Here is a 26,835-nt window from a genome sequence, read left to right on the forward strand (position 1 = left end):
AGACTGCAGCTTCTCATCCTGTGGACTGCTAGCATCTCCAGTGCAGGTGAAGTGCAGCCTGTCAGATGCAAATATCCTTAACTCTGCACAGGCAGTGTGGAAAAGATGCAAACCCTCTGTTTGAGACTCTGGCTGTCATCTCCAGACTGGACAGCTTCTCAGGACCAGGGTGTGGCTTTCAAGGATTTCCTTCAAAAGCTAGACAGGTTGGCCAGGCACCATGGCACATGCCTGTGATCCCAGAGCCTCAGGAGGCCAGCCTGGGTAATTTATGGAGATCCTGTTCCAAAATAAAAAATTTTTAAAAGGCTGGGGATGTAGCTCAGAGGCAGAACACTCCCAAGTTCAATTCCCAGTACCACGCACACGCCACATACACAAAACCACGATAAGGGTTAGCTGAATGGTAAGTCCGACAGCTCCATCGTAGGTAGCGAGAAGAAAAGGGGCGGGGGAAGCAAGTTTAACTTTAACAAGAGAAAGAAAAACAGAAGTAAACAGAAGCAGCTGAGAATCTTTAAAAGTTCTTTACCACGGGCATGCACCATTCTACGACACCCCATGAGGGTTATGTTATGTGTTTATTTTGGAAATTTTATGTAAATTTTTTTAAAAGTTAACACTTTCTTAGGTATCAATTAATTTTAATTTTAGACAATATCAAAATTACTGTGATATAAAAGCTGAAGAAGTAAATACTTCCACTTTTTTTCAATCCCAAAACCTCAAATTTTGTTAAGTCAGGTTCTCCGTATATATTTTTTTTCCTAGTTTTTCTCCTTTCTCTTTTTACCTTGTGGATGTTTTAAGCTCGCATTATGGGTGTGATGGTGCACACCTGCAATTCCAGCAACTTGGGAGTCTGAGGTAGGAGGATCACAAGACCAAAACCAGCCTCAGCAATTAAGTGAGGCCCAAGGCAATTTAGCAAGACCCTGTCTCAAAATAAAAAATGGCTGGGGATGTAGCTCAGTGGTTAAGGTTCAATCCCTGGTATGGTGGGGGGGGGGGCAGGGGATAAACTCACATTCACCAAATGATCAAAATTACCATCACCTATAAGGAGACAAAGTAACATTATATGAAACCTCCCCACAGGGTGCAAGATCACTCACTAGGATCCTGCTCAAAGTGGGTAATCCCAGTACCACTAGGGAAATACCAGACAAACTCAAAACCAGGGGCTTTATAAAACACAACAGGTTTTTTGTTTGCTTTTTATTTTGAGAAAGGTCTTGCTCAGCTGCCCAGGTTGGCCTTGAAGCTGCATTCCTCCTGCCTCAGCCTCCCAAATAGCTGGGAGGTGCATCATTGCGCCCAGCTGGCCTCTTCTCTTAAATATCAATGTCATAAAAGGCAGAGGAACCATTCCAGAAATGTAGAAGACCAAAGACACACACTCAGTGAATGGAATGCAGGATTTGGATGGAATTCTGAATGCAAAAACAAAACAAAAAAGGGTCATAAAGTCCATGACTGGGACCCCAGCATCGACAGGAACATGGCCTGTTCACTAGGTCACAGTGTGGAATATCAAGGTCAGACTTCCTGAATTTAACAGCTGCACTGTGTTTACATAAAAATGAGTTCTTGGAATAGATGAGTATTCTTTGCTCCATTCTTACAACTTCTGAGTTTGAATTAACTTCCAAATAAAATGCTAAATCAACTATTCTGCATCTGTCACCTCCAGGGCCATTTGCTTGGCTGTCCATTTGCTGGACTTGACACTCACACCAATCCTTCTACCAGTTTCTCTTTAGCTAAGGCCATGTCTCTCATTTGGTCTGATTTATCATCTGGTGGCTACTTTCCAGGACTCAGCTTCTAAGTTCTTCCCTGTTTGGAACACCTACTTGTCTTCTTACCTGAACAATAACTGCCTGGAGACGGTGCTCTTGATCACGTGTTGTCTCAGAACTTTGGGAACAGGGCACCAAAGTTTTCTGACATTGAATGGGGCTGCTAAGCAATTTTTTTTAAAACATTTTTATGAAGAATTTGCTTTTCCTGCCTGAGCACTGCATAATTATTTCTATATTCTTGAGTTTCAATAATAACCAGGGGTTTGGGTTTTTTTGTGTGTGTGGGGGGGCAGGGATTGTTTTGTTTGTTTGGTTGGTTTTTGGTGTCAACCATTTTAAATTGACTTCTCCCAGTGGGTTCCCTTATAGGGTTTCCATTCAAACCACTTTGTCCTTTCAGTCTGCAGATCCAGTTCTTCCTTTGCTTGCGGAAAATTCCTTACTATAGCTCCTAATACAATCATGAAGCCCATAACAATGTTTTGGTGAACAATGCACCCCATACATGATGTTGGTCCATGAGATTGCAACAAAGCTGGGAAGTCCCTATTTCCTAGAGATGCCTACGTCATTGAGCTACTCACATTTGTGGGCATGCTGGTGTAAACAAACCTGTTTTGATATGTACACATGCATAATTACCACTATGCTATGCACAGTACATATTGTCATCTGTGAACAATAGCTAGACAAAAGGCACATCCCCAGAATTTGGGAATAAGGTTTAATGTACTTTTTGTTTGTTTGTTTTTAAGGTGCTGAGGATTGAACCCTGTGCTTTTTGCACATGCTGGACAAATGCTTTACCGATAAGTCACACCCCCAGCCCCAGCCCTACCATTGTGTTATAAATGCCTCCAGTATTCAGTAGTGGAATACTCTGTACAGGTTTTATAGCTTTGGAGCAATAACCTAGGTGTGCAGGAGGCTATACCATCTAGGTTTTGTTGTTTTTAACACTGGGGATTGAACCCAGACAAGCCTCTACTCATGAACTACAACTTCGGCCCTTTTAATTTTAAATTGGGGCTGGCCTTGAACCTACAATCCTCCTGCCTTGGAATCCTGAGTTGCTAAGATTACAGGTGACTGGCCACCACAATGCTCAAGCAACAAGGCAATCGCCTGAAGACATTTCTCAGAAAGTATCCAGGTTGTTACGCAAAGCAGGATGGTCCTTTCTCTTTATACGCTGAGCTCTATATCGCAGGGGTGCCAATCATACTCACGGGGACTATCTTCATTCTTCAACACTATTATTTTTCCTCTAACTCCTCTAATATCTTTGTTTTCTTCCCCATTTATGATGAACAGGTCAAGCCTTTCCTTTATGTATTTAGAAACATTCATAAGGTTCCTATTTCTGATTTTTTTCTCTTTTTGTATTTTTTCTTTTTCCTTTTTCTGATTTACTTGGTAGTTCTAATGTGGTATGGTTTTTGTCTTCAATTTGGTTCTTTTCTTCTTCTTTTCTTTGTTTTTTCCTTCAAGACAGGGTCTGGCTACGTTGCTGAGACTGGTCTTGGAACTTGAGATCCTCCTGCCTCAGCCTCCCAAGTCGCTGGGATTACAGGTGTGCACCTCTGCACCAGGCTTCAATTTGTTTCCTTAACTCTTCATTCTTGGTTAGTCACGTTGTTTGAACACCTCTGTGAGTGCTTGGTTTAGTCAAATAATTTTTTATAAAGCACTATTTGGGTAATGGGTAATGTTTGAGTAAAGCTTCCTCATGGCCTGAATTTCTCTTTTCTTTCTGGATTCCTATGTTTCTTTCTTTCTTCCTCTTTTACTATAATATGTATTCAATTGTTCATCACATTATTAGCAGTTCTAACCTACACCTCAATTTGCTAAGTACATTTTCCCAAGACCTTCCAACCCAGAGGTCTTTTCTCTCCACCTCTGAGCTAAGTTGAGAAGCTGGGAGCTGCAGCCTGCAGTGTCTGCAGCCAGAGGGCCCTGGGGTCAAGGAAAGGCGGAATGGGAGCAGCAGAATCTGTTAGGTCTCTTCCTGAGACTTTTCTTTAGTGTCCTGTATCCGACTCTTCTGTCTGAACAGAGGTGATCCTGTCCCCACAGGATGTGCTCAGGGGTCAGTCTTGAAGCAGATATTACAGGGAAGCACTTTCAACATCTCTGTCCTCCCTGGAGAAGGAAGCTGGCCTCTGTGGCTGGAGGCCACATGTGATGCTCTCATGAAGTCTGAGCTTTCCTTCCTGAATAAAAAGGTGAAGCTGTGAAGAGAGTCCCTTGCCTTCCCAGCTTCCTCCTGGAAGGCGCCACTGTCTTTGGCGTGGACAAGAACTACATGTTGAGGACAGCAGCAGAGCAGAAAGGAAGGGTGGTTCCATGAGGCCACTCCCGAGGCCTTCCCTCCTGGATGCCTACCTGTGGACTTACTGTCAAGGGCCTCCACTGTTTGCTGGCTGGACAAACTGGAAACTGACAACTGGCAATTTTTCCCACTTGTGATAAAGGCTGGAGGTGGGAGGAGGGTCTTCTGCACTCCCAACTCTCCCCTGGCCCTTCCCCAGGCCGCCCTCTTGCCTCGGCAGTCTAAGGTTTTCCTACTGCACTGGACTTGAAGACGGCGGGATTAGAGCAAAAATGTGCAGAATTTTTCTGCTCCTCTTCCTTGCCACATACCACTGGAAACTCAGGGCCAAACAGTCAAATCACAAGTTTGTTTCTTTTCTTGGTTACCAGCGTGAAGCTGATTAGCTTTGCTCGTTTTCTGCTTCCAAAAATAAATATTTTCGGTACTGGGATGGAACCCAGGGGCCCTGTAACCCTGAGTCACATCTTTAGACCTTTCTGTATTTTATTTTGAGATAGGGTCTCGCTAAATTGCCAAGGTTGATCTCAAACTAGCAATCCTTCTGGTCTCAGGTGCCAGAGCAGCTGGGACCACAGGCATGCAACACCATGCTCAGCTGGAGATGTATTTAAATAGTTAAAAAAAAAAAAGTCTCATGTCATTAGGTATTGAAGAGGGAGGGATTCTGCGATCCAGTTTTAATCAACCCTATCTGTCCACAAGTCCCCTGAGCCCAGATTAAAATTATGATAGTTGATGATCAACATTTTCCAAAATAATATATGACAAACTAAAAATAGCTTTCCTTTCTAATCATTCGTGTCTGAAAATTCAATCTGGATGCTGAGCCCAGTGGTCTGTGCACAGCCTCTGCTGCGACTTCTGCTGAGAAACCACTTGTGAGCTACAGCTGTTGACTCATCTACTCCCCGTCCCGTTTCCAAAAGCAAACTGAGTCTCATCCTGCAAATATCCAAGGGGGAAATCAGCACTGTTCCCACGGTGACGGCTCAGTATATTTGCTTTCCGGACAGGCTGGAAAATCTGTGAGGCCTGGAAATGACACATCAGACACCTAAAAGGTGACTGCCTGAGGTGACTACTTCTACTGAAGAACTCACGCTATTTTTGGCATTCTTTATGAAAAGAAATAATGCTCTGTGTGGTTTCCATGAATCTTGAAGCTATATGATGTGCCTGAATTCACACTGTGTCCACCATCCATACACAGGGAATGCCCCACTCATTTGGTGACCAGGCTTTTGGCAACCACAACTCTGCAACAAAGGTATGGGACCGGCAGTGACTGCAACCAGGGGTGGAAGTAAGAAGAGGAGCTGGAGAGTCCACATCCCGTGATGCAAAGCGGGACCCAGGGCCCTGGCTAAAACCAGACTCATCCAGCTCCACATGTCCGGGCCTCTGCACCTCCCTGTCACACTCTGTGACGCCCACCTGCTCTGCATGGAGAAAGACATGCCACAGACAGCTGTAGAGCAAAGAAGGCACAGCTCGCCCTGCTGGAGCAGAGGCAGTGACGTTTAGGATGAGGGGCCAGGGAAGGGAAGGGGAGACAGAAGAGCCAACAGGTGAAGGTTGGCAGCCAGGTGTGCAGGGCGAGCAGGAGAAGCATGCACATGGGTGGGGTCAGGAGGAAAGTTGGGAACTCAGCGGTGGCAAGGCCACATGCTCACAGAGAACAGAAAGGAAGTGGCTCGATTTTGCCATTACTAAGTGATGACTTCAGCCAGAGTCACTGCTGGAGTGCACTGGTGGCTAAGAGCAGGCAGCAGGGGATGGGAAATGGGAGGTGAAAAATAAAGGCAAACCAGGTTACACCTTTAAAGAAGAGGACAGGGTGGTAAGTGTGAAGAGTGGGGCAAGATTTAGAACAGCTGTTAAGGAAAGAGCAGGATTTCCTGTCCTCTACCAGACTCTAGAGGCAGCTGCTGTCGGAAGGGCTGTAGACATGAGGGGCTGGGGACAGTCGGAATGGAGAAAGGGGCGGACACCTCTGGCCAGGTGGATGAGCAAACTGGACCACCCATCCAGCAGAACACGATTCCACCCTGGAAGAAGGAAGCAGCCACTCCTGACCAGCGAGGCGAAGGACTGACACACTTCCATCTGGATCAAGGCGAAAACACACTCAGCGAGAGAACCCAGTTGCGCAGGGCCTCACAGCGTGTGGTCCTATTTATGTGAAGTGTCCAGGAGAGGCCAATCCTCAGAGACAGAGAAACTGGCGCCAGAGGCCAGGGAAGTGGAACGGGAGTGCCTTCTCCATGGCACAGCGTTTCCTTTGGGGTGATGAAAACGTGCAGGGACCTGATGGAGGTGGCACTACGCAAAACCATAAGTGTACATGCCCACCAAACTGGGCACTGTGAAATGATTGAGAGAGGCAACTCTAATATGAACTTTACCACACACATGCACATACGTGCAAACCAACCTGAGGTGAGAAACCAGTCAGGGAGCCAGATAGCAAGCACTCAGGGCAACTCTAATGGCAAGCTTCATTGCTTTGGAGTCACCCAGAGGAGCTGAGTTATGTCTACTCTTACACTGTCCACTCTTAAAAGACAATGCACTCTGTATGACACTATAAAGACTGCTTCCTGTCCCTGCTGATGCCAGATACATCAAACACTTCCGCTCATAATCCTAACTGATCCTGCTATTGGCCTTCTCCCCACTTAAAATGAAAAAGCTGATTTGGGAAAGGAGATTTAATTTTAGTTGGAGCCGGAACAGTGGTACATGCCTGAAATCCTAGTGACTCGGAAGGCCAAAGTAGAAGAATCACAAGTTCAAGGCCGGCCTCAGCAACTTAGTGAGACTGTGTCTCAAAATAAAATGTAAAAAGGGTTATGGATGTCGCTCAGTGGTTAAGTGCCCCGGGGTTCAATCCCTGGTACCAAACAAACAAAACTAAACAAAAACAAAAACAAAAACCCCACCCAGACCAACAACAACCAACACAAACAAGGTCTGGGGATGTGGCTCTGTGGGTGCCTGGGTTCAATTCCCAGTACCGCTTCCCCCCACCTCCCAAAAAACATTGGAGCTGGAGAGAGCTGTCTGACAGTGAAAGCAGGAACACAGAATTCACATGGGTGGGCTGCTCGTTGCTGGTTTGGCTCCTTTGCAGAGGACTGCGGACAAGCAGATGACCCCTCCAATTGTTGATGAAACCCCTTCATGCAGCTCCTCAGCAGTCAGGTTGGACGGGGTTTCTAACGCAGAACAGCAACAACTACTATCACTCTCCAACTTTTTGTTTCTTTGCTTGTTTTTTGGCATGACACTAGGGATTGAACCCTGGGCCTTGTATACGTTGGGCATGTAATCCTAGCTACTCAGGCAGGAGGATCACAAGTTCAAGGCCAGTCTGGGCAACTCAGCAAGACCCTGTCTCTAAATAAAAATTGCTTTGGATGTAGCTGGGTGGTAGAGTGCTTGCCTAGCGTGCATGAGGCCCTGGCTTCAGTCCCCAGCTCCATACACACACACACACACACATTCTGAAAGTATAATAGAGCCTGATGAGTTAATCTTTTATAAACTAAGGTTGCTTTTAATTTATTTCAAGTAGGTGATTCTCAGAAAGTCAAAGGCCATGTTTTCTCTTGAACGTGAAGGTTAGAGAGAAAATAGGGAGGAAAAAAAAAAAAAAAAAAAAAAAAAAGCGGTGTTGCGGGAGATGATCTCATGAAAACAGAAGGGAGACCAGTAGAGCAGAGGAAGGGAACCAGGGGTAGGAAATGGGGAGGCACTGGGAAATGAATTTGGCTAAATTATGCACATGAGAGTATATAACAATGAATCTAATTAATATGTATAATCATAATGCACCAATAAAAAGGATTAAGGGTTAAAAAATAAACAGGTGATTCTCTCTACTCTTTTGAAATATATATGTATCAATAATGATCTATAATGTTTCCTGGTAATCAACATCAGTTTCCTCACTCTCCATCATCAATGCTATTGTTTTACTTCACACCCACTAGTCTTTTCTGAGTTAAATATTACGAATGGCAATATCAACCATCCCATTCTTTAAAAGGAAGTCACTTTCTTAGCTGTTCCTGGTAGTTGCTATTTTCTAACACCTTACAAAGTGACTGATTTTCAAATTGTTAATCACAAAACGCTTTCAGTATGAAGCTACCTGAAATCCCTTGTGAAGAGAATAGAGTCGCCAGGATGCAGAGCAGCCCTGGAAACCTCTGTCCAAGGAGTCATGAGGTCTCCTGAGCTCCTTCCAGCACTAAGCAACAGAGACAAGAAATCTGTCATTCCAGTTAAGCTCAAAACATGAGAGGATGATCTCCGTTTTCCCATTCACAGAATCCACTCATTCTACCAGAGATACTCAATGAAATGAGAAAAACTGAGACGGGAACAGACTGAAATCCCCTCCAAGTCTTGGTGACACACTGGTATCTGCAATACCGAATGTTTCAGATGTTCTAGCTAGTGCCAGGAAAGAACCACCTCTGCTGGTCAAAGGGCTGCTTCTTTTCATGAACTCTGATTCCTCACATGCTGATCTAAGAGACCGCGCAGACCCTACATAGCCAACACACTTGGATTCTTTTCCAGACGCAGATCAGAAGATGACAAGCTTCTCTTGACACCACTTGCTGAATAATGTTGAGCAAAATTCCTACGTTCCTCCGGCTTCTGTTTCCTCTTTCATGAACTGGGTAACAGTAGTGCCACCACACAGAATTGTGGTAGCGATTAAGCGAAATGAGAGCTGTCACCTATATGTGCCTGACACAGTGAGAGCCTGGAAAGCTACCATCACCAGGAGCACCATCACCATCCTGGACTCTGGAGAGACATGGCACTTCCTTCAGGAAATGAGAACACTGTGGAAAGCTACAAAGAAGACTTCAAAGTCTGAAATCAACTCTCCAAAAAGTGCTCTCATCAGACACTGCACTGTGTCAATGAGCACTCAATACAACGATCCCAAACTCCTCCATCCCACGTGAGAATCAATATCTGCAAGGTACAACGGGGAGAATTTTCTTTTTCCCTTTTTAGTACCAAAGCAAGAGTGAAGGACTATACAATAAGTCTCTTATTAAAAAATTTAAAGGTCCTGCTCCAGAATCAGAAGTGACTAGTAATTTAGCACTTTGATTCAACTGTTATCGAGGAATACAAAGAAGAATACAGCATCCTTTATAATCAATTTTGTTCCCAGGGTTAATCAACTTCTGTCAGGAACCTCTGTAATTTAAATACAGAAGTGAATGGCTTGTGATTCATTCCAGCGACAAACCACCTTTCTTATATATTCAATGCATACTAGTACACATATATTCATTTGATTTCATGAGGAAATACTTGAACATTTTTTGAATTTAAAGAAAAGCAGAGTTCTGCTTAAAATTAACTGTCAACCCTCACGCCAAATCCATATTCTTAAGTCTGCTTCCTTAAAACCAATTTTGATGAAAAAAAATTTTGAGAAAAATAATTTTGACATCCAAGCGGTGGTAAGAAAGCATTGTCCCTTTCCCTTGAAATGCTCTGCTACAGATCACCTAATAAGGACCTTTTCTCCTACTTGCTTGCAAGATCCAGTGTTTTATGTTATTTTTTATTTTATTTTTGTTAGTGGACCTGTCAGTTCATTTCTACCCTAAATTCTATACCAGCACACTTGAAAACAAGGAGACACACAGCACAGGTAGCCAGGAATCCCACTTGGAATGGCCCGACCACACTGAGCAGACCTGAGCAGCCTCTAGGAGCACCAACAGCCGCAGATGTCAGCAGGGCAGACCCAGAAACCCCCACCAAAGGTCCACTGACCTTCTGATGACTTGTGACTTCGTCCCTGCTTCTCCCCAGCTCCTCGGCAAGTTTAACGTTCTCTTCTTGCAATGCTGAAAGCTGCTGGGACTTCTGAGCTGCCGCCTGCTTTAGGGTTTCTCTGCAAGGACAGTGAGTGCAGGGTTACCATAGAAACAAGACAGGCAAGGAAACTGTGGGAGACAACCAGCTTCACAGCACTGAGGAAAATAGACCTGGGTCACGTGCCCCACAGGCTCTATAATAACAGGAGACAGTGTTATCTACACGCAGGGGGTGCCTCACAGCCTTCACCTCTAAAAGGAGGGCAGCTGTCCACAATTAGTGTTTTTTAAAACCTAATAAACACGATAGCCACCCTCCCACCAATCACATGTGAAAGGGATTTTTGCAATGAAATAAAATGACAAACCAGAAGGTCAGAGTAGTCCTCCCATCTTTAGGAATACCTCCATTAAATAATCACACTAAAACCTACTGTTAATAAAGTGATTTAATTTGCTGCCAAGGCTCTCTATTCTAGCTCCACAGATCTATAATCCACTTTTCTCTGTCAGACATAAAAATCTAATGGTTCCATTTACCAGTATCTATCTGTCAGAGTCAAGTGCTGATGTGAATCTGAATATACTTTTAGGACACTTAGAAATTAAATTCCTAAAGGAAATCATTTTCCAATTAAGTATTAGGTATTTATTTTCATGGTATTCTTTTTGCAATGCTAATTAATACTTTTTTTAAAAAGCAAATAAAAATACAATACACCCTGCTAACCTATACCACAAATATTTTTACCTAGGAAGGTATTTTTGAACAAGGGAGTATGTTTAGTAAACATCTTCCCATCATTAAAATTAAACCAAAATACACATGCTAAATCATTATCCTTTACAAATGGATATTCAAAATATTTTACTTGATTGCTGGGTATTGTGCCATAGAAGATTTTGATGCAATTGTGAATTTTAAATAAGCCTGTGCGGGTTCATCTCCGCTTGAAGGCTGTCAGATGTGGCTGAATTCTGAATCCAGTCATCTGGGCACGAATCCATCTGCCAATGCATGAACACATCTATTTTTAACTTCAATTGTCTAATGGGTGGCAGTGCTTGGCATCTTCAATCTCAGTTTTTAATTCTCCACCTACCTATAATATGTATACTGTGAGGACTTCATGAAGATTTGGGGGAATCAATCTACACAAAAATTCTCCTGGGTCACTAAATTAGACTTTTTACAGAGATGTTTGTTTAGTTTCAGGTAATCAGTGACTCAAAAGCTAGGAGGTTTGGTTTTAATCATGGATCTACCTACAGGTCTGTCGTCCACTCCCTCACGTACATATGAACAGGCACGCATACACACACGTCGCAGCTAACGTTCATCTGGTCAAAGTCCAAAGCATCCTTGATAAATCAGAAGATTTTACTTATGATGAAATCATAAGCCAAGCATCGTAATTCCCGGGTGTTTGCTGCCGTCAAGGGGCCATCTGGTCTCAGCACTTGTGTGGCCTGTCATGTCACAGTGATATTTTGTGCTGCTCCTCTCTTCCTCCCTCTTAACAATCCCCCGCCTCCGCAGGGGTGCTGGGAATTGGGCCCAGGCCCTGCACGGGAGGGAAGTGCTCTACCACGGAGCTACAGCTCCAGTTTCTTTCATTTTATTTTGAGACAGGCTCTGGGTAAGTTGCCCCGGTAGGCCTGTAATCTGTGATCCTCCCCCTCAGTCTCCTGAATAGCTGGGATTACAGGCATGTACCATTATGCCTAGAGATTTTGTCTTTTAAAGTTTTTTAAACTCTTAGTTTATATTAAGAGGCTGCAACAAGGAAAACTAAAACAAGGAGTCAAACAAGTAATCTAAGTGTCCAAAATATCCTAAAGTACTGATCTATGAAAATGGAACTGTTTTAAAATTTCAAAAATGCTTTCATGTACATTTTCTCATTTAACCCTCAAAGCACAGGGAGGCTAATATATATTTACATTTTAAGATTAAAAACTGAACAATGGAATATTACTCCGCAATGAAGAATGATAAAATTATGGCATTTGTAGGCAAATGGACGAAATTGGAGAATATCATGCTAAGTGAGATAAGCCAATCTCAAAAAACTAAAGGACGAATGATCTCGCTGATAAGCGGATGAGGACATATAATGGGGGGTGGGAGGGGTTAGCATTAGGTTTAGGGTTAGGTTTAGGGTTAGGGATAAGGAGAGCGGTAAGAATGAAGGAAAGAAGGACTGTATAGAGGGAAAAGAGGGGGGGGGAAATAAACATCATTGCCCTATGTAATCGTATGATTACACAAATGGTATGCCTTGACTCTATGTACAAATAGAGAAACAACATGTATCCCATTTGTATACAATTAAAAAAAAAAAAAAAAGATTAAAAACTGAAACTGAGAGATCTGCTGTAACTCACAAAGTCATTAAGTCCTAGAACCAAAAGAACTGGAAATGATCTGGTATGATTCTAATAAAAGAACACCATTTAGCTGGTCTCCAGTGAGTTGTAGGGACATAAATTCCATAGAAGAAGGGGACTCCAACGTTCCCAACTGTGGAGAGACTCAGGTATAATTCTGAAAACACCTATGAAAACATTTCTAACAATTTTTAAAGAAGCTACTTTTCTCTGGGACAAGATGTCTTGAAACAGAAAGGATTCTATAGATTCAAAACAGAAAGAGAGTCAGGGGCAGTGGTGCTTGCCTATAATCCCAGCAGCTTGGGAGGCTGAGGCAGGAGGATCTCTGAAGCCAGACTCAGCAACCAGATACTGTCTCAAAATAAAAAAATAAAAAGGCTGGGGATGTGGTTCAATGGTTAAGCATTCCTGGGTTCAATCCCTAGTCACATGCACACAAAAACAAAACAAAAACCTGAGAGACAAAACAAACATTGTTAATATTGACTTGTAAACTTTTTTCTCATGAATCCATCATAAATCTATTCATGCTAAATATACTCTAGGTTTATTACTAAATAAAAATCATACAGCTTATAGCATTTTCTCTAAGATACATTATATATCAGTGAGAGAGCATTTTATGAAGCCTAGCTGAAAACAGGAGTTGGCTAATCAAAAGTAAGGCATTCCTACACCAGTTTAGTAAGCAGCACAGAGGAGAGACACTTTCAATTACCAGTGCTGGTTTCTTGTAGGCCAGTGCCCTATAGGACAGTTTGCAGACAGGACCCCCAGTGTACACTAGCATCCCCCTTCTTTTTTGCTTCTGAGACAGGGTCTGGAGAGGTGCTGGGGCTGGCCTCAAACTTGCTATCCTCCTGCCTCAGTCTCCTGAGTCTCTGGATTATAGGTGTGTACCAGCACAGCCAGCTGGCATCCCTTTCTCTGGGGAGCTCAGTCTTATCTGGTGAAGAGAAACCGGGACAGCTCTGTCAAATCTCAGAGAAACAGGCAGTTGCTCATTCTCCAGCTTTGAGCACTGAGTAACGTGAAGAAGGGGCACAAAACCACCAGGCTGCTGGGAGAAGTGCTGTTTCCGTTACAGGGCCTCTTGATGGTCTTGAAGGGTGGCCCAGTCTAGGGCAGGGAACGACAGTGGGCCAGGGTTTGAGCTGACTCCCTGGACCTCCCTCCCACAGTTTCTATGGAAAATTGCAATCTGGTCCCAGGTGCATAGTCAGATTGGGGTTCACAGGATGCACAGAAGATGGGGTTCCCTCAGGCCTGGTGGGAAGGCCTGGGCTCAGTCTGCACTGGGACCCTCTTCCAGGGTGGTAGTAGTAACCAGGAGGACAGGCTCCAGTTACTGTATAGCAGCTGGGGACAAAGTCTTTTACCCCCAATCCTTTGCTTCCATGGGCATGAAGCAAGTTTGTCTTAGTCAGTGGAATATTAAGAGGGACACAAAGACAAACATAATTTCGCTTTCTTTCTTTTTGAATCTGGGGAGGGAACTCAGGGCCTCTTACATGCTAGGGGAGTGCTCTACCACTGAGCCACAACCGCCCCCAAAACTTATGTCTTAACGGGAGAAACCAACCCCACCCTGGGGTAGGTGACATGACAGGGCTTAGGACTGACTATTGAAGGGTAAACTCATTGAAAGACTAGACCAATGTAATAACCACTACAGTATTTCTAAACACTACTGCAGGAATGTTATCTAAATTCCAAGAGCTCTCTTGGGTAGATCCACTCTGGCCCTGCCCCCTCCATTACCTAGTGTGGCCCAGAGAGCTCGGGAGTGGGACTATGGCAGTGGGAGGTTGGTGAGGGAATCTTCTGCGGCTCACATCCTCCCTCACCAGCTGCCTGTGTGACACAAATGAACTAAAGTCAACTCAGTGTTCCAAAACGCTCAAGGTTAGCACAACTACTTGTGTCACAGGGAAAATCCTAGACTAAATATTCCCACCCTCTTTGCATCTAATTCATTTGCCTTACTGTAAAGAGGGCTCTTTTTCCTGTCAGTGACCAATAATCTACTTGTGTTCCTTGGCTTTTGCAGTTTAAGACTCCCCCAATGGCCATAATCACAACTGTAAATTTGTCCGTCTGTGAATGGCATGGGTGGGAACTGCTGAAGCCCAACTAGAGGAACATCATCAACCCTGAGGCTGAAGAGGGGATTCAGTCACCAACAGCATGGGCTGCATGCTCCTGAGGAGAGGGGCGTGGATCAAACCATTCCTCAGAGAATTTGAAGCACTCTCAGAAGAAGTAGGCGTGCACTAGTTTAATCCAAGCCTGGTGAACAGACAGGACTGAGGAATGGTGATTTGGGAACAGCAGCGTGGAACTGAGGTTTCTGTTTTTGTTCTAATCCCATCTATTTGTTTTATTAGAACTGGAAATAGTGATGTAAACCCTTGAAGGGTAGGATCCACATCTAATTAGTCTGTGTGTCCTTCCTAGCCTTTTGTACCCAGCACAAGGACACACACACTCATGTATTCACCAGATTAACCTTTAGATCTTTAGGGTCACAGAGTTGATACAGTATAGTCATCAAACAGAAGACCAAATGCTACACTGTAACCATCACTTCAAATGTCAGGTAAACACCAATCTCTGATTATTACATAACCAAATATGAAAAGCCAGGGCTAGGCTGGTGTCAAAGCAAACATGGTCTGGCCACCTAGGCCAAGGGGCAGGCTAATTAAAAGTCTTCCAAAATGCTGGCCATTTAGTGTCCATGCCAGATTTGATAGCTCTTAAAATCAAAGATACTGAGACTCTTGAAAGTGACATGCTGCTGTTGGTGTTCTATAGAAAGAGTCTTGAGGGATGTCTTAATAAAGGTCTGATGCTTCACAACATTAAGACTGGCTCTCAGTTAAGCAGACTAAATGTCTAATTCTACTTGGATTTTTTTGGCTTTACAAAGTCACATTTGAATCTAAAACATCTCAGCTCATCAGGCAGCACATGGTCCCCTGTGGTAATTTAAATTAACTGTGCTTCTGACTTAACCCTCGTTCCTGAGATTGCCTCTGGGGTGAAATAGTGTTTGGGGTATAGAAGGGTGTCTTTTTTTTTTTTTTCTTTTTTTTCCTTTTGCTTTATGTACTTTGCAAGTATTTTTAAAATAACTGTTTTCACTTTTGAAATTTAAAACAAGTTGTGTAATTTCTCTCAAGGAGATTAACTTACATTTCTTTCCTGAATTCTTCCATTTTTTGATTCTCTACAGTCAGGAGTTCTTTTGATTTGTTCAGCTCTTCCACATTTTTCAAGTTGTTTTCTTTAAGCGTGTCCAACTTAAAGACCAAAAGAAAAAAACTTGATGACATAACTTCATTTTCCAATGGTATGGCTGGATAGACAAATTATTCATGAAAATGCGTATTTCAAAAAACAGATGAAAATAGTCACTTGCAAAAAAAAAAAAAAAATCACCCGGGTGAAGAAATCACAAATGACAAGTCTATTATAAACTGCAACCCTCCTTACTTCTGAAATTTTGTGTACACCTGGCCGAAACATCAAACTAAAACACTACATAAATGAAAACCAAAGTTTTCCTTTATCTTGTGCTCAACTCTCAGTAATTATTACTGAGCATGCTATTCATGTGTGATTCACTTTAAAAAAACAAAGGAATTATAAAATACACTGACAGCGGCAAGGGTTATTCCTTCTAATGAAATGAACCCCCCCTTTTCCTCCCCCACAGACGAGTAATGCATGATACGACATATCCTAACGTGGGTACCAAATTTACATAGTCCTCATTACAAAAACCATTTATTTGCATCAAAATATCTATAGATGGGAAAAAATCAGTTATCCATCTGAACCTCAACCTGACAGGGAACAGGCATGGCGAGACTGTAGGCGCGCTCACCCACTCAGCCCAACGCTGCCACAGCACCCGCGGCGCTCACAGCCAGCCTGACCCCTGGTGGAAAGCCACGTATGTTAGGGAATGGGGGATTGAGTGGTCATGGCTCTGGACCCCTGGGTGGAGCACCCAGCAAGAATGGGAGCTCAGCAAGGACGGGGCCATGCTGGCCCTCTGGGCCTTGTGTTGTTTCCCAGTCAGAAAGGGAGAAATGTCGGACTCCTTTTGCCATGTCACTAGCCAAAAATCCCAGGAAGCGTCTTGCTAGTTTTTGTTTGTTTTTTCAACGCTGGGGATCAAACTCAGGGCCTTGTGCCTGCTAGGCAAGTGCTCTACCACTGGGTAACACTCCCAGCCCAGTGTCTTTCAATGCCAGCAGCTTCCTTTAAACACCTTCTAACGTTCCAGATTTACAAAAGGAGGAAAAAAGTCACAATGGGCCCAAGAAATGGTTCATCCAGTCTTATAATCTGTCTACCACAGATATATCCAGGGATATGCCATGGGAGGACACAATTCTCCCTGAGTCCATCCTCAAGGAGTAGAAAATTTCCTAAAATCTTCACATTTACTCTGGCTTCTAATCTAGATTGCCATCTGTGATTTGTTTTATTTTGAGGTACTGGGGCTAGAACCCAGGGCCTGACACGTGCTAGGCAAGTGCTCTACCACTAAGCAACAGGGTCTCACTAATTGCCCAGGCTGACATCAGACTTGTGATCCTCCTGCCTCAGTCTCCCAAGTAGTATATTCATGCCCCACCTCACCTGGCTCATATCAGATTTTTAAATGCCTTTATATTTTTAGTTCAAGTTGTCTTCTCTTAGGATTGTCAGTTCCATTACCGTATTCCTCCTCTCTATGGGAAGTTCTCTTCATTTACCCTATAATTACCTCAAATGTCTTTGTAGATCTTGACCTTTGGCCTTGTGCAGTGAGGAGGCTGAGTCTTTATGGTAGCTGTTTCACTCAGCCATCCCTTCTCTGGCTTTACTTTAGTATCTTACCTACCTGTGACTAAGAAGCATCTGAAGTTGTATAGAACTTCACAAACCCATTTTAGTCAATCAGTTCTCTGAGTATTTAGATAACAGTTTTCCAAGGAAGCGTTGGTATGAGCTGGGAGGGTGGGAACAGGGGAATCAAAGAAGGACCCAAGGGAGATGCTACTTGTGGATAAATATCAAACTATCTTGACATCACAAATTGGTCTCAGCTCCAGAAGCGACTATTTTGAGTTGACAAAAATGCAAATTAGCACTAAACTTGGCCAAGAAAAGGCCTACATTAAGTTCGGGGTTGGGAGATGGAGTTTCCTGGCTCCAGTTTGAGAGAATTGAGAAGAAAAAATGTGAACAACGTAAGATAAAAAATCTAAAAAGCAGGAAATGCTATCAGTGTGCTCTCCGGTGCTACCACTCAGTAAATGCCTAAAAACCACACTACTGGGTTTTCCCCTCAATTTTTAAAGGCTGATCCTACCAAATAAGTAACGAAGTAAATACACTTTATCGAACCTCCTCATGGCTCTGGTGTACATTCGATTCACCTAACAGGGATCAAACCTCTAGAAGGCCACACTTCCAAAAAGCACACAATCCCGAATGAGCCGTCAGGCATCCCGTGAAGTCAGTAAGCCGTTTAAATCTGATTACTTCGTTCTGCAGTTTCGCATTTGTTTGCTTGGTGTCCTCTAGGGAGGCCAGCGTCTCAGTCTTCTCCTTGGTCATCTGTTCCATTATCTGCATGGCATCTTCTGCAGTCCGAGCAGCCTAAACACAAGAAGATACCATGAGGAAGGGTGCTGCCCAGCTGTGCTGCTCAGGGGCACTGAGTGCTGTGTGGCTGGAGGAGGAACACATCACGGGGAGACAGCCCCCACCCATCGTGAAAGCAGAGAAGGCAGAGGGCCTTCAGTCCTGAGCAGTCAGTCAGACCCGGACCCTTCCCTGCCATTCTTCAGTCAAGTTGATGTTTATGCCATTTCCATACTTGTGGACTCCTCCCAATCTCCACCTTCCAGGGACAGTTCCTTGTTACACTGACAAGCACGCCATCATTCTGACATTTCAGAGGCTATTTAGTGACAGTGAAGAATAAAAACCCTAGATAGCTAAATTTCTCCTGATTACATTTACCGTTCTACGTTTAAAGTACTTTTTTTTTTTTGGTACTGGGGATTGAACTGGGGATTGAAGCCAGATGCACTTTCCCACAGAGCCACGTTCCCAGACCATTTCATTTTGAGACAGGGTCTCACCAAGTTGCTTAGGGCCTTGCTAAATTGCTGAGGCTGGCTTTGAACCTGTGATCCCTCTGCCTTATCCTCCCAAGTCACTGGGATTGCAGGTGTGTGCCACCAAGCCCGGCAAAACAAAACAAAACAAAACAAAACAAAAAAACAAAACCCGAAAGACAAACATTATTCTTGCTATTTCAAATTTGGGGCTTTTGAAATCACTCAATTTAGGCTGTGAAGTTTCCACATAAGATAAAAATTATTTGGGCAATTATAACATAAAACTCATGTGATTCATGAGAAGCATTTAATGGAAAAGTCTATGAGAGAAACCATGGATAATGAACATAATCATGACTGTGAATAAAAAAGACATATGCAAATGGAGATAAATTCTTAGTTGCTAAATATAAAAATAATCATAAAAATAAATTTAAAGCTTTTTAGGCACTTGCTTACATTCTCATTTGGCCTAATAAATGAGAGACGTCAGTGGACTCGTCCAACTCAAATGGACAGACCCAGTCAAACAGGTGAGAGCCAAAGAGCAGACACTGTATTTCAATGTGTGGGCCCATTCTATCATTGCCTTTTCCCCCTGGTACTAGGGACTGAATCCAGGGGCGCCTTACCACTGAGCTACATCCCCAGCCTCTTTATTTTTCACTTTGAGACAGGGTCTTGCTAAGTTGCTGAGGCTGGCCTGGAACTTGTGATCCTTCTGCCTCGGCCTCTGGAGTTGATGGGATTAAATGCATGTGCCACTGTGCCCAGTTTAGTATTATTCTTAAGCTTTTAAGAACCACAGTTAACTTTTTCACAAAGTTTCTCCTTAAGTTAAAAAAATAAATCCTTTTTATTCACAGTTTGTAATTCTTCCCAAATGGGAAAAGACTTCTGCATTTAGACATTTAATAAATAAATGCCCTTGCAGACTGTAATGAACAACTGGAAACATGGGGTGGATTTTCATAAGTAGTACTAAGGAAAAATCGACTAAGCCACTAATGTTAGTGCATAGGGTTAGCAAAGGAGTCCAAGAGCTCGATACTTGAACCTCTCACTTTACCGTAAATGAATGAAGAGTCTCAAGCTCTCTAATTTTAAGGGTAAGCTTGCTCCTGTCTTTCCTCAAAGTACGGTTTTCACTTTGAGATTCCAGGAGATTGGCTGAAATGTGGCTATTAGTTTTGGCCAGCTGGCTGATCTCCTTCTGGAGAATGAAGTAGCTTTCCTCCAGCTTCTCCTTCTCCTTCAGGATCTCGTCCTTTCTCAATGTCAGCTCTCTCTTCTCAGCCAGAAGGTTCTTGTTGTCTTGGACCACTTGGGCTCTCTCAGCCACAGTCACCTCGTGGTTCAGCCGGAGGTCACCCAGGATCTTGGAGAGGCAGCTGTGCAGCTCCTGCAGTTCCAACTTGGACTTGGACAGGGTAGCAAAATCGCTTTTCAGGGTCTCTATGTTGGCAGCGAGCTGAGCTGTTTCCACACTCAAGAGCTCTTTTTCTTTAATGATCTCTACTACTTTTTGCTCCGACTTGGTCTTTTCTTGGATTAGTATGAACTTCTCCGACTGGAGCTGTTCAGTGCACACCCTCAGCTCCTCCAGCTCCTGCTGCAGGCGCACCATTCTCCCGTGGAGCTGACTGTTTTCGTACAAGGATGACTCGTTCTCTTTCGCTCGGGCCTCTTTTTCCAGCACTAAGGACTGCTGCATTTCATGGACCGTCTTGCTTAATTTCTGACATTCTTCTTGCAGGTTCAAGCCATCCCTCAGCAACATGTTCTTTTCGCAGCAGCAAGTCTTCAGCTCGGCGTTCAGATTCTCCTTGGCTTGCATCATGCTGGTGTGTTCTTTTTCAAGGTTCTCTTTAGCATCTTGAGCCTCTTTCAGCATCAAAGAAAGGTCACATTTGCTGGTCACCAGTTCCTGGTTTTCCTTTTTACTCTCTAGAAGTTCTTTTTTCAGAGCATCGACATTGCTGAGTAGTTTCATCTTCTCGTGCACAATTATCCTTCTGTTTGCAGCTTCTTGATCATACTTCCTTTTAAGGTCTCCTATGGCTTTGATGGAACTTTCTCTCTCTGCAAGTAAATCTCCATTTTGCATTTCCAGTGCCGATTTTTCTTGCAAGAGACTCTCCTGCTGCTTTTTAAGCTTAGTAATTTTCTCACAAGCCATCTCCTTCTCAGAAGTGAGGTATGTGATCTTCTCATTCAGGCTCATCTCAACATGGGTGGCCTCTTTGGAGTGCTTGCTGAATTTTTCAGTGACATTCCTATTTTCACTTAGAAGTTCCTCCTTCTCGGCCAGGAGCTTCCTCTCAGAGGCTGCCAAGGTCTCTTTCTCATGGAGAAGCTGGATGCACTCAGAGTCTGTGATGGCTCGACTGGTCTTAAGCTCTTCCAGGAGCTTTGTGAGGCTGGTGTTGGTGGCCTGAAGTTGCCTAGTCTCCAGTTCAGCCTTTCTCAGTGCTTTGCTGGCACAGTCCAGCTGTGTGCGCAGCGTCCCGGCCTCTGTGCTGAGCAGTTGCTTGACCTGGAGGGCGGCCTCCAGGTTGGCATTCAGCTTCTCCTGACCCTGACGCAGCACATCCTTCTCAAACTGCAGATCTCGGTTTCTCTGGAGGAGGTCATCTCGTTCTGCTTTCAGGGCCAGGCATGCGTTATCAAGACTTGACTTCTTCTCTACCACTGACTTCTTCTCTGTCGTGAGCTCCTCAATCTCTTGGACCAAGGCTTTCTGATCCTTGACTAGCTCCTCATAAGCGCTCTGAAGCTTCTGGATCATGTCATCCTTATCTTTTATCAAGATGAGATTTTCAGCAGTTAGCTTCTTGATCTGATCCTCCAGGTGTTTTTTTTCTGTTCCAGCCTTCTCAGATTCAGCCGCCAGTGTGTCTTTGAGGAACTGGAGCTCATCAAGAAGCACCTGTACGCTTGCTTTGGAAGCTTGCAAAGAGTCGTTTTCCACGTGCATCTTTAAGAGTTCTTCCTGTGCAACATTGATTTCTTTAAGCAATTTCTCTCTCTCGACAGCCAAAGATTCTTTATGGAGATGCTCCTGCTGGTAAAGCTTTTCAACATCTTGTTTTTCTTCTAAGATTTTCTCCTTCTCTAAATTAAGAGTTTCGTTTACTGACCACAGTTTCTGCTGGTCTTCCTGAAGCAAAGTTATTTTGGCCTCCACTTCTACAAGCTTTGATAAAAGCGAACCTTTTTCTAACTTTAAAGCATTCCCCTCCTGCGCAAGAAGCTGCTTCTCTGATTTCAGACCCCTTAGCTCTTCTGACCTTAGTTCAATTTCTTTTTTGGCTGATGTTAACAAGTAAGTTAGCGACTACAGAAACAAAAGATGGAAAGAATGGAAACAAAAATGAAATCAAGCAGACAAATGCAAGCCCAAATAACTTAATGTAGCCTAAATTGTAAAAGTTTAAAATCTTCTACCATAAACATTTCTAGGCTTTGGTGATTGAGTAGATTTTTAAAAATATATTGATTTGTAAGATAATTTGACCACAAAGTCTACAATACTTTCTAGAACTTTCTGCGACCATACAAATATTCTTATCTGTGCTGTCCAATATGGCAGCAAGGTGACCATTAAGCACTTGGACTCTGGCAAGTGCAATTAGGAGTTAGATTTGCAATTTTATTAATTTTATTTAAATGGCCTCATGTGGCTAGTGGCTATTGTATTGGACAGCACTGCCATAGACCACTGGCTTTTAAGCCAGGGAACATGACGACTTCACTGGCTTTACGGCCTGTTGAAATGGTATATGAAATTTGTTGAAGCCAGGCGTGGTGGAGCATGGTGCATGCCTGTAATCCCAGTGACTCCGGCAGATAAAAGGCAGACAGATTACAAGTTTGAGATCAGCCCCAGCAACTCAGTAAGACCCTGACTCAAAATAAAAAGTAAAAAGGGCTGAGGATGTAGCTCAATAGTAAAGTGCCTCTGGATTCAATCCCCAGTATGAAAAACAGAAACAAAACCAAAAAAACCTTTGTCGAATGCATATGTAAACTTCCCTGGGGTAATATCCTTAGGTTTCACTGGATTCTCCCAAGTCTTTGATGTTAAGATCCACTAGAATCAGATATTCAGATAAAAACTGGTGGAGAAACAAGCTGTGGTATGGTCAGACTACAATGTTTTAAAGGAAACACTAAAAACTCAGTCAAGTCCAGATCAAGGAAACCGCACAGACAAAAGATCTGGGAACCATATCCAGTGCTAAATGGCTCACCAAACTGGAGAAGTTTCAGAGACAAGGAAGTCTACTGCCAGCATGCGGCAGAGGGAAGTTGTTGCCTCTTATATTTGACATGCATTATGTCATGGTCCATTGAATAAGCAGGAAGTTTTCAACGGGATTTGTTTCAAGTTCTTTTCTAATTTATTTTTACTAAACTCCTACATAAACATTTCTCTAATACATTAAAGACACACAAAGTAAGTATTTACTTTCCTCTGACCAATAAAAAAGTTAAATAGTAGGAAGGTTGAACTTCATTAAGTTTACCAGAGGCAATCCGAACACCATAAATTGAAATTCAATATATGGAGTTCTACTCTGTCCTCCCTATCCTTGAACCCAGCTTCCTTGCTGATAAGCCCTCTCTAGAATTCTCTCTTCTTTTTTAAAAAAATTTTGGTTAGTGGGGATTGAACCCAGGTCTCACACATGCTAGGCAAGTGCTCTATTACTTAGCTACATCCCCAGCCCCTTTTTAAAGTTTTATTTTGAGATCCAGTCTAAGTTGCTAGGTTGGCTTCAAACTTTTGATCCTCCTGCCTCAGTCTCCAAGTAGCTGGAATTACAGGCGTGTGCCACTGTGCCAGGTGTCCAGAGTTCGAGTTCTTCCTGCAGAGCTCTGTTTGTCCATGGAGGCTTTCTCCAGTTCTGACTGTGGGCTCATCTGTCGCCTTGCTCTGCCTCCTGCTTTTCTGTAGCTTGTCTCTCCTAACCCTAGTGCAAGGTGGCAGCAGGCTCTGCCAAGAGGAGAGGAAGATGCTTTCCCACACCAGAGAAACTACTACAAGCAGCAGACAGCTCAGGCAGCATAGGAGGCTTTATGCTAGCTGGGGACAAGCAGCACAGGGGTGGTGATAGCTACATGGTACACTCAGAGGACGACATGCAGCCATCACCATCCTGAGAAGAAGAGCACCTGGTACGAAAAGCTTGAAGTGACCTGAAATGCAATCCACCACTCTGCCATCCATAGAGGTTAACATTTGTGAAGTCCAACTCAAGCGTCCCATCTGCTGCTGCCTCCAAAGCACTTTGCAGCCTTGGTGCAGAACTTGAGCAAGCTGTAATGCCACCACGTCATGCACCCCAGGACATACTTTGGCTTTGTCAGCCTGTGTTTTCAGTTCCTCCATCTCCTGCATCAAGCCTCTGTTCTCTTCTTGGGCAGCCTTCAGCTTCTCCTCCGTGTCCAGCAGCACCTTCTGCAGGTTCTGCAGGATTTCTTCATGCTTTATTTTTGTTTCAGAACTGGTCTTTTCATACCTGGCTTTCAGATCCTGACATTGGTTGTGGCTCTCTTCCACCTTCTTTTCCTGCAGAGACCCCAAGGGAAGGTATAGGTCATCTGGCCGAATCAGGACCACCCTGCCCTCCTCACCAGCAAATAGTCCCACTCTCTCTCTCCTTACCAGGTCCAACAATTTTTCCTCCAATTCTTTCCTTTCTTCCTTGTGCTTTCTGGCTGCTTCCTGCTGGTTCTGTTCAGCTTTAAGAGTTACTTCCCCAATACTTTTCTGAAGAAAACTCGCATTTTCATTGGCCTTTGAAAGTTTTAGCTGTAATTCTTCTACACATCTGGAACAAAGTTTCAATACAAGGTGCCAGATTTCATAAAAGTGTTTTAAATTTAAGAATCGTATTAAGACTACACTATTAATAATGATTATATTAATGATTATAAAATTTATGAGTAATTAATAATACCTGGAATAGGCAAATAAAAACAATCACTTGCTTAAATAATTTTAATAACTATAATAGTTCTAAATACATTATTTAGAGTGATAACTACTATAATTGAAGATTATGTTTAGATCATAAGGAAAAATGAGTGAAAAATAAACATATTAAAGAAAATGAATTTTAAAATTTCAATAGACTAGATTACCAAAAACTCATTCAAGGCTGGGGAGATAGCTCAGTTGGTAGAGTGCTTGCCTTCCAAGCACAAGGCCCTGTGTTCAATCCCCAGCACCGCAAAAAAAAAAAAACAAAAAAAACAAAAACTCATTCAAATACCTCTTGGGAAAAGAGAATGCAAAAATGACAATAACTAGCTCGAAATTCTTGCTTAAAGAGAACTGTGTAGCTGGAAAAGGATGTATGGCAAGCATGGACACTACCTGGAAAATGGGCTACTACATGAACCACAGAGCACAGGAAGCAACGTGTAGGCAGCTCTGGATTCTATCTGCACAGCACCTGGAGGCTCTGCACATAGCCACCTGTGCAGCACACCTCCTTCACAGCAGGCCTGGTCACCAAAGACCAGCTCTGAAGTACATGTGGGTGAATGGCTGGTCTACATGTCGTTTTCCAAGGCTTAATAAATGGAGTAGAATTCTAATGGTTCTAAAATATTGTGTAGAAGTTTCTGCTGCATAAAAAAAAAAAAATTAAACATTTTAATTTTTATATGATAACTATGTAGAAAAAAAAAAATCAAAGCAACAAGAACCTCAGAACAGGGGCTGGGGTTGTGGCTCAGTGGTAGAGAGCTTGCCTAGCAGGTGTGAAGCACTGGGTTCAATTCTCAGCACCACATACAAATAAATGAATAAAATAAAGGTCTATCAACATCTAAAAAATTGAAAAGAAAAAAACCTCAGAACAAAGACAAGAACAGACGTTAAGATGAGTCTTAAGACTCAGGAAGTAGAACAATGTAGTAAGAGCAGCAAGGGGCCAGGTGGCCTGGATCTGAAAACGTAGGCAAGTTACTTGGCCCCAGGAAGCCTCAGTTTCTTTTTCGTGAAAATGAGACTAATAAGTTGGGCAAAGTAGTATAGGCCTATAATCCCAGCTACTCAGGAGGCTTAGGCAGGAGGATCCCAAGTTCAAGGCCAGTCTGGGCAACTTAGTGAGATCCCATCTCAAAAAATAAAAAGGGGAAGGGAGATAGCTCAGCTGAGTGCTAGGTCACTTGTCAAGCAAGTGTGAGGTCCTGGGTTCCATCCTTAGCCACTGAAAGAAAAAAAATTAATAATAATAATACTATACCCACCTGATCAGATTATTGTGAGAATCAGAAAATACACTCCATATTAGCTGTCAACATAGTGCATGGCACAAAGTAAATTCTTTGTTAAGTATTACCTATCATTAAAGTAAAGCTAAAAATACCCTTGTCAAAGATGTTATTGCCATTTGTAAAAGACTTCTTTGAAAATCACAAGAAGTTTACAAATAATATTGAATTCCTTAACTATCCTTCTTTACAACTGAGATAGGAAAACCCATAGTAAAAGGCAAAACAGTTGACTCAGGACAAACTAAGGTAGTAATAAAAAGGAACGAAGGTCTGGGGGTGTAACACAGTGGAAAAGCACTTACCCAGCACGCAGTAGGCTCTGGGGTTCAAGCCCAGCACCACACACACGCACGGACAAAAAAAAAAAGAAGGAACAGACACACAGAACTTTAAATACAGCAATTATAACCCTGTGGTCCCTCCACGTAGATGGACCCTGCTGCAAAGTCTAACCTAAAGCTGCGTTCATTATCTTCATGTTCAAACATACCTTTCTTTCAGACGTAATTCGTCATTCATTTTCATCAGCTGAGATGAATTATCTCCTGACATCTTCATTATGTCAGCAATGTCATTTTCCAATTTTTCCTTTGCCTTTATCAACTGCTCTTCTCTTTCATCCCGTTCTCTAAATTTTGCCTCCATATCTGAATATATAGAGAAAAAAACAGCACTGCTGTGTTAAGAGCAAAAAAAACATTTATTGAGTACATCCGTGTTCTGGGGATAACTGTATACAGCAACACCTGCCCTCATGAAAGTCACACTTCTGTAAAGATGACAGACAACGAACAAGATAAAGAAAATAACAGTGTCACAGAGCTGAGCACTAGGGGGTAACCAAGAGCAGGAACTGGACCTGGGAAGGTTAAAATTCTAGATGGAGCCTCTCTGAGATGGGGACGTTGAAGTGAAGACCCAAAGGAAGGAAGAGGCAAAGTCAAGTGCAGAAGACTCAGAGGCAGAACACGTCTGACGAGTCCAACATCAGCCAAGGCTGATGGACAGGGTGAGGA

General features: G+C 43.1%; 1 protein-coding gene across 1 annotated transcript in view; it reads right to left on the minus strand.

Annotated features, from left to right (window-relative positions):
• The window catches only part of Clip1 (CAP-Gly domain containing linker protein 1), a 114,039-nt gene that overhangs the window by 19,130 nt on the left and 68,074 nt on the right, over window positions 1-26,835 (minus strand). The window contains exons 15-21 of the mRNA XM_047560846.1: window positions 26,310-26,466; window positions 24,198-24,363; window positions 23,886-24,101; window positions 19,596-21,863; window positions 17,943-18,059; window positions 15,597-15,703; window positions 9,961-10,081 (exon numbers count right to left, since the gene is read on the minus strand). Coding sequence (XP_047416802.1) covers window positions 9,961-10,081; window positions 15,597-15,703; window positions 17,943-18,059; window positions 19,596-21,863; window positions 23,886-24,101; window positions 24,198-24,363; window positions 26,310-26,466 — 3,152 coding nt within the window. The remainder of the gene's footprint in view (window positions 1-9,960; window positions 10,082-15,596; window positions 15,704-17,942; window positions 18,060-19,595; window positions 21,864-23,885; window positions 24,102-24,197; window positions 24,364-26,309; window positions 26,467-26,835) is intronic.

The sequence above is a fragment of the Sciurus carolinensis genome, chromosome 8 (genome assembly GCF_902686445.1).
Source record: "Sciurus carolinensis chromosome 8, mSciCar1.2, whole genome shotgun sequence".
NCBI lineage: Eukaryota > Metazoa > Chordata > Mammalia > Rodentia > Sciuridae > Sciurus > Sciurus carolinensis.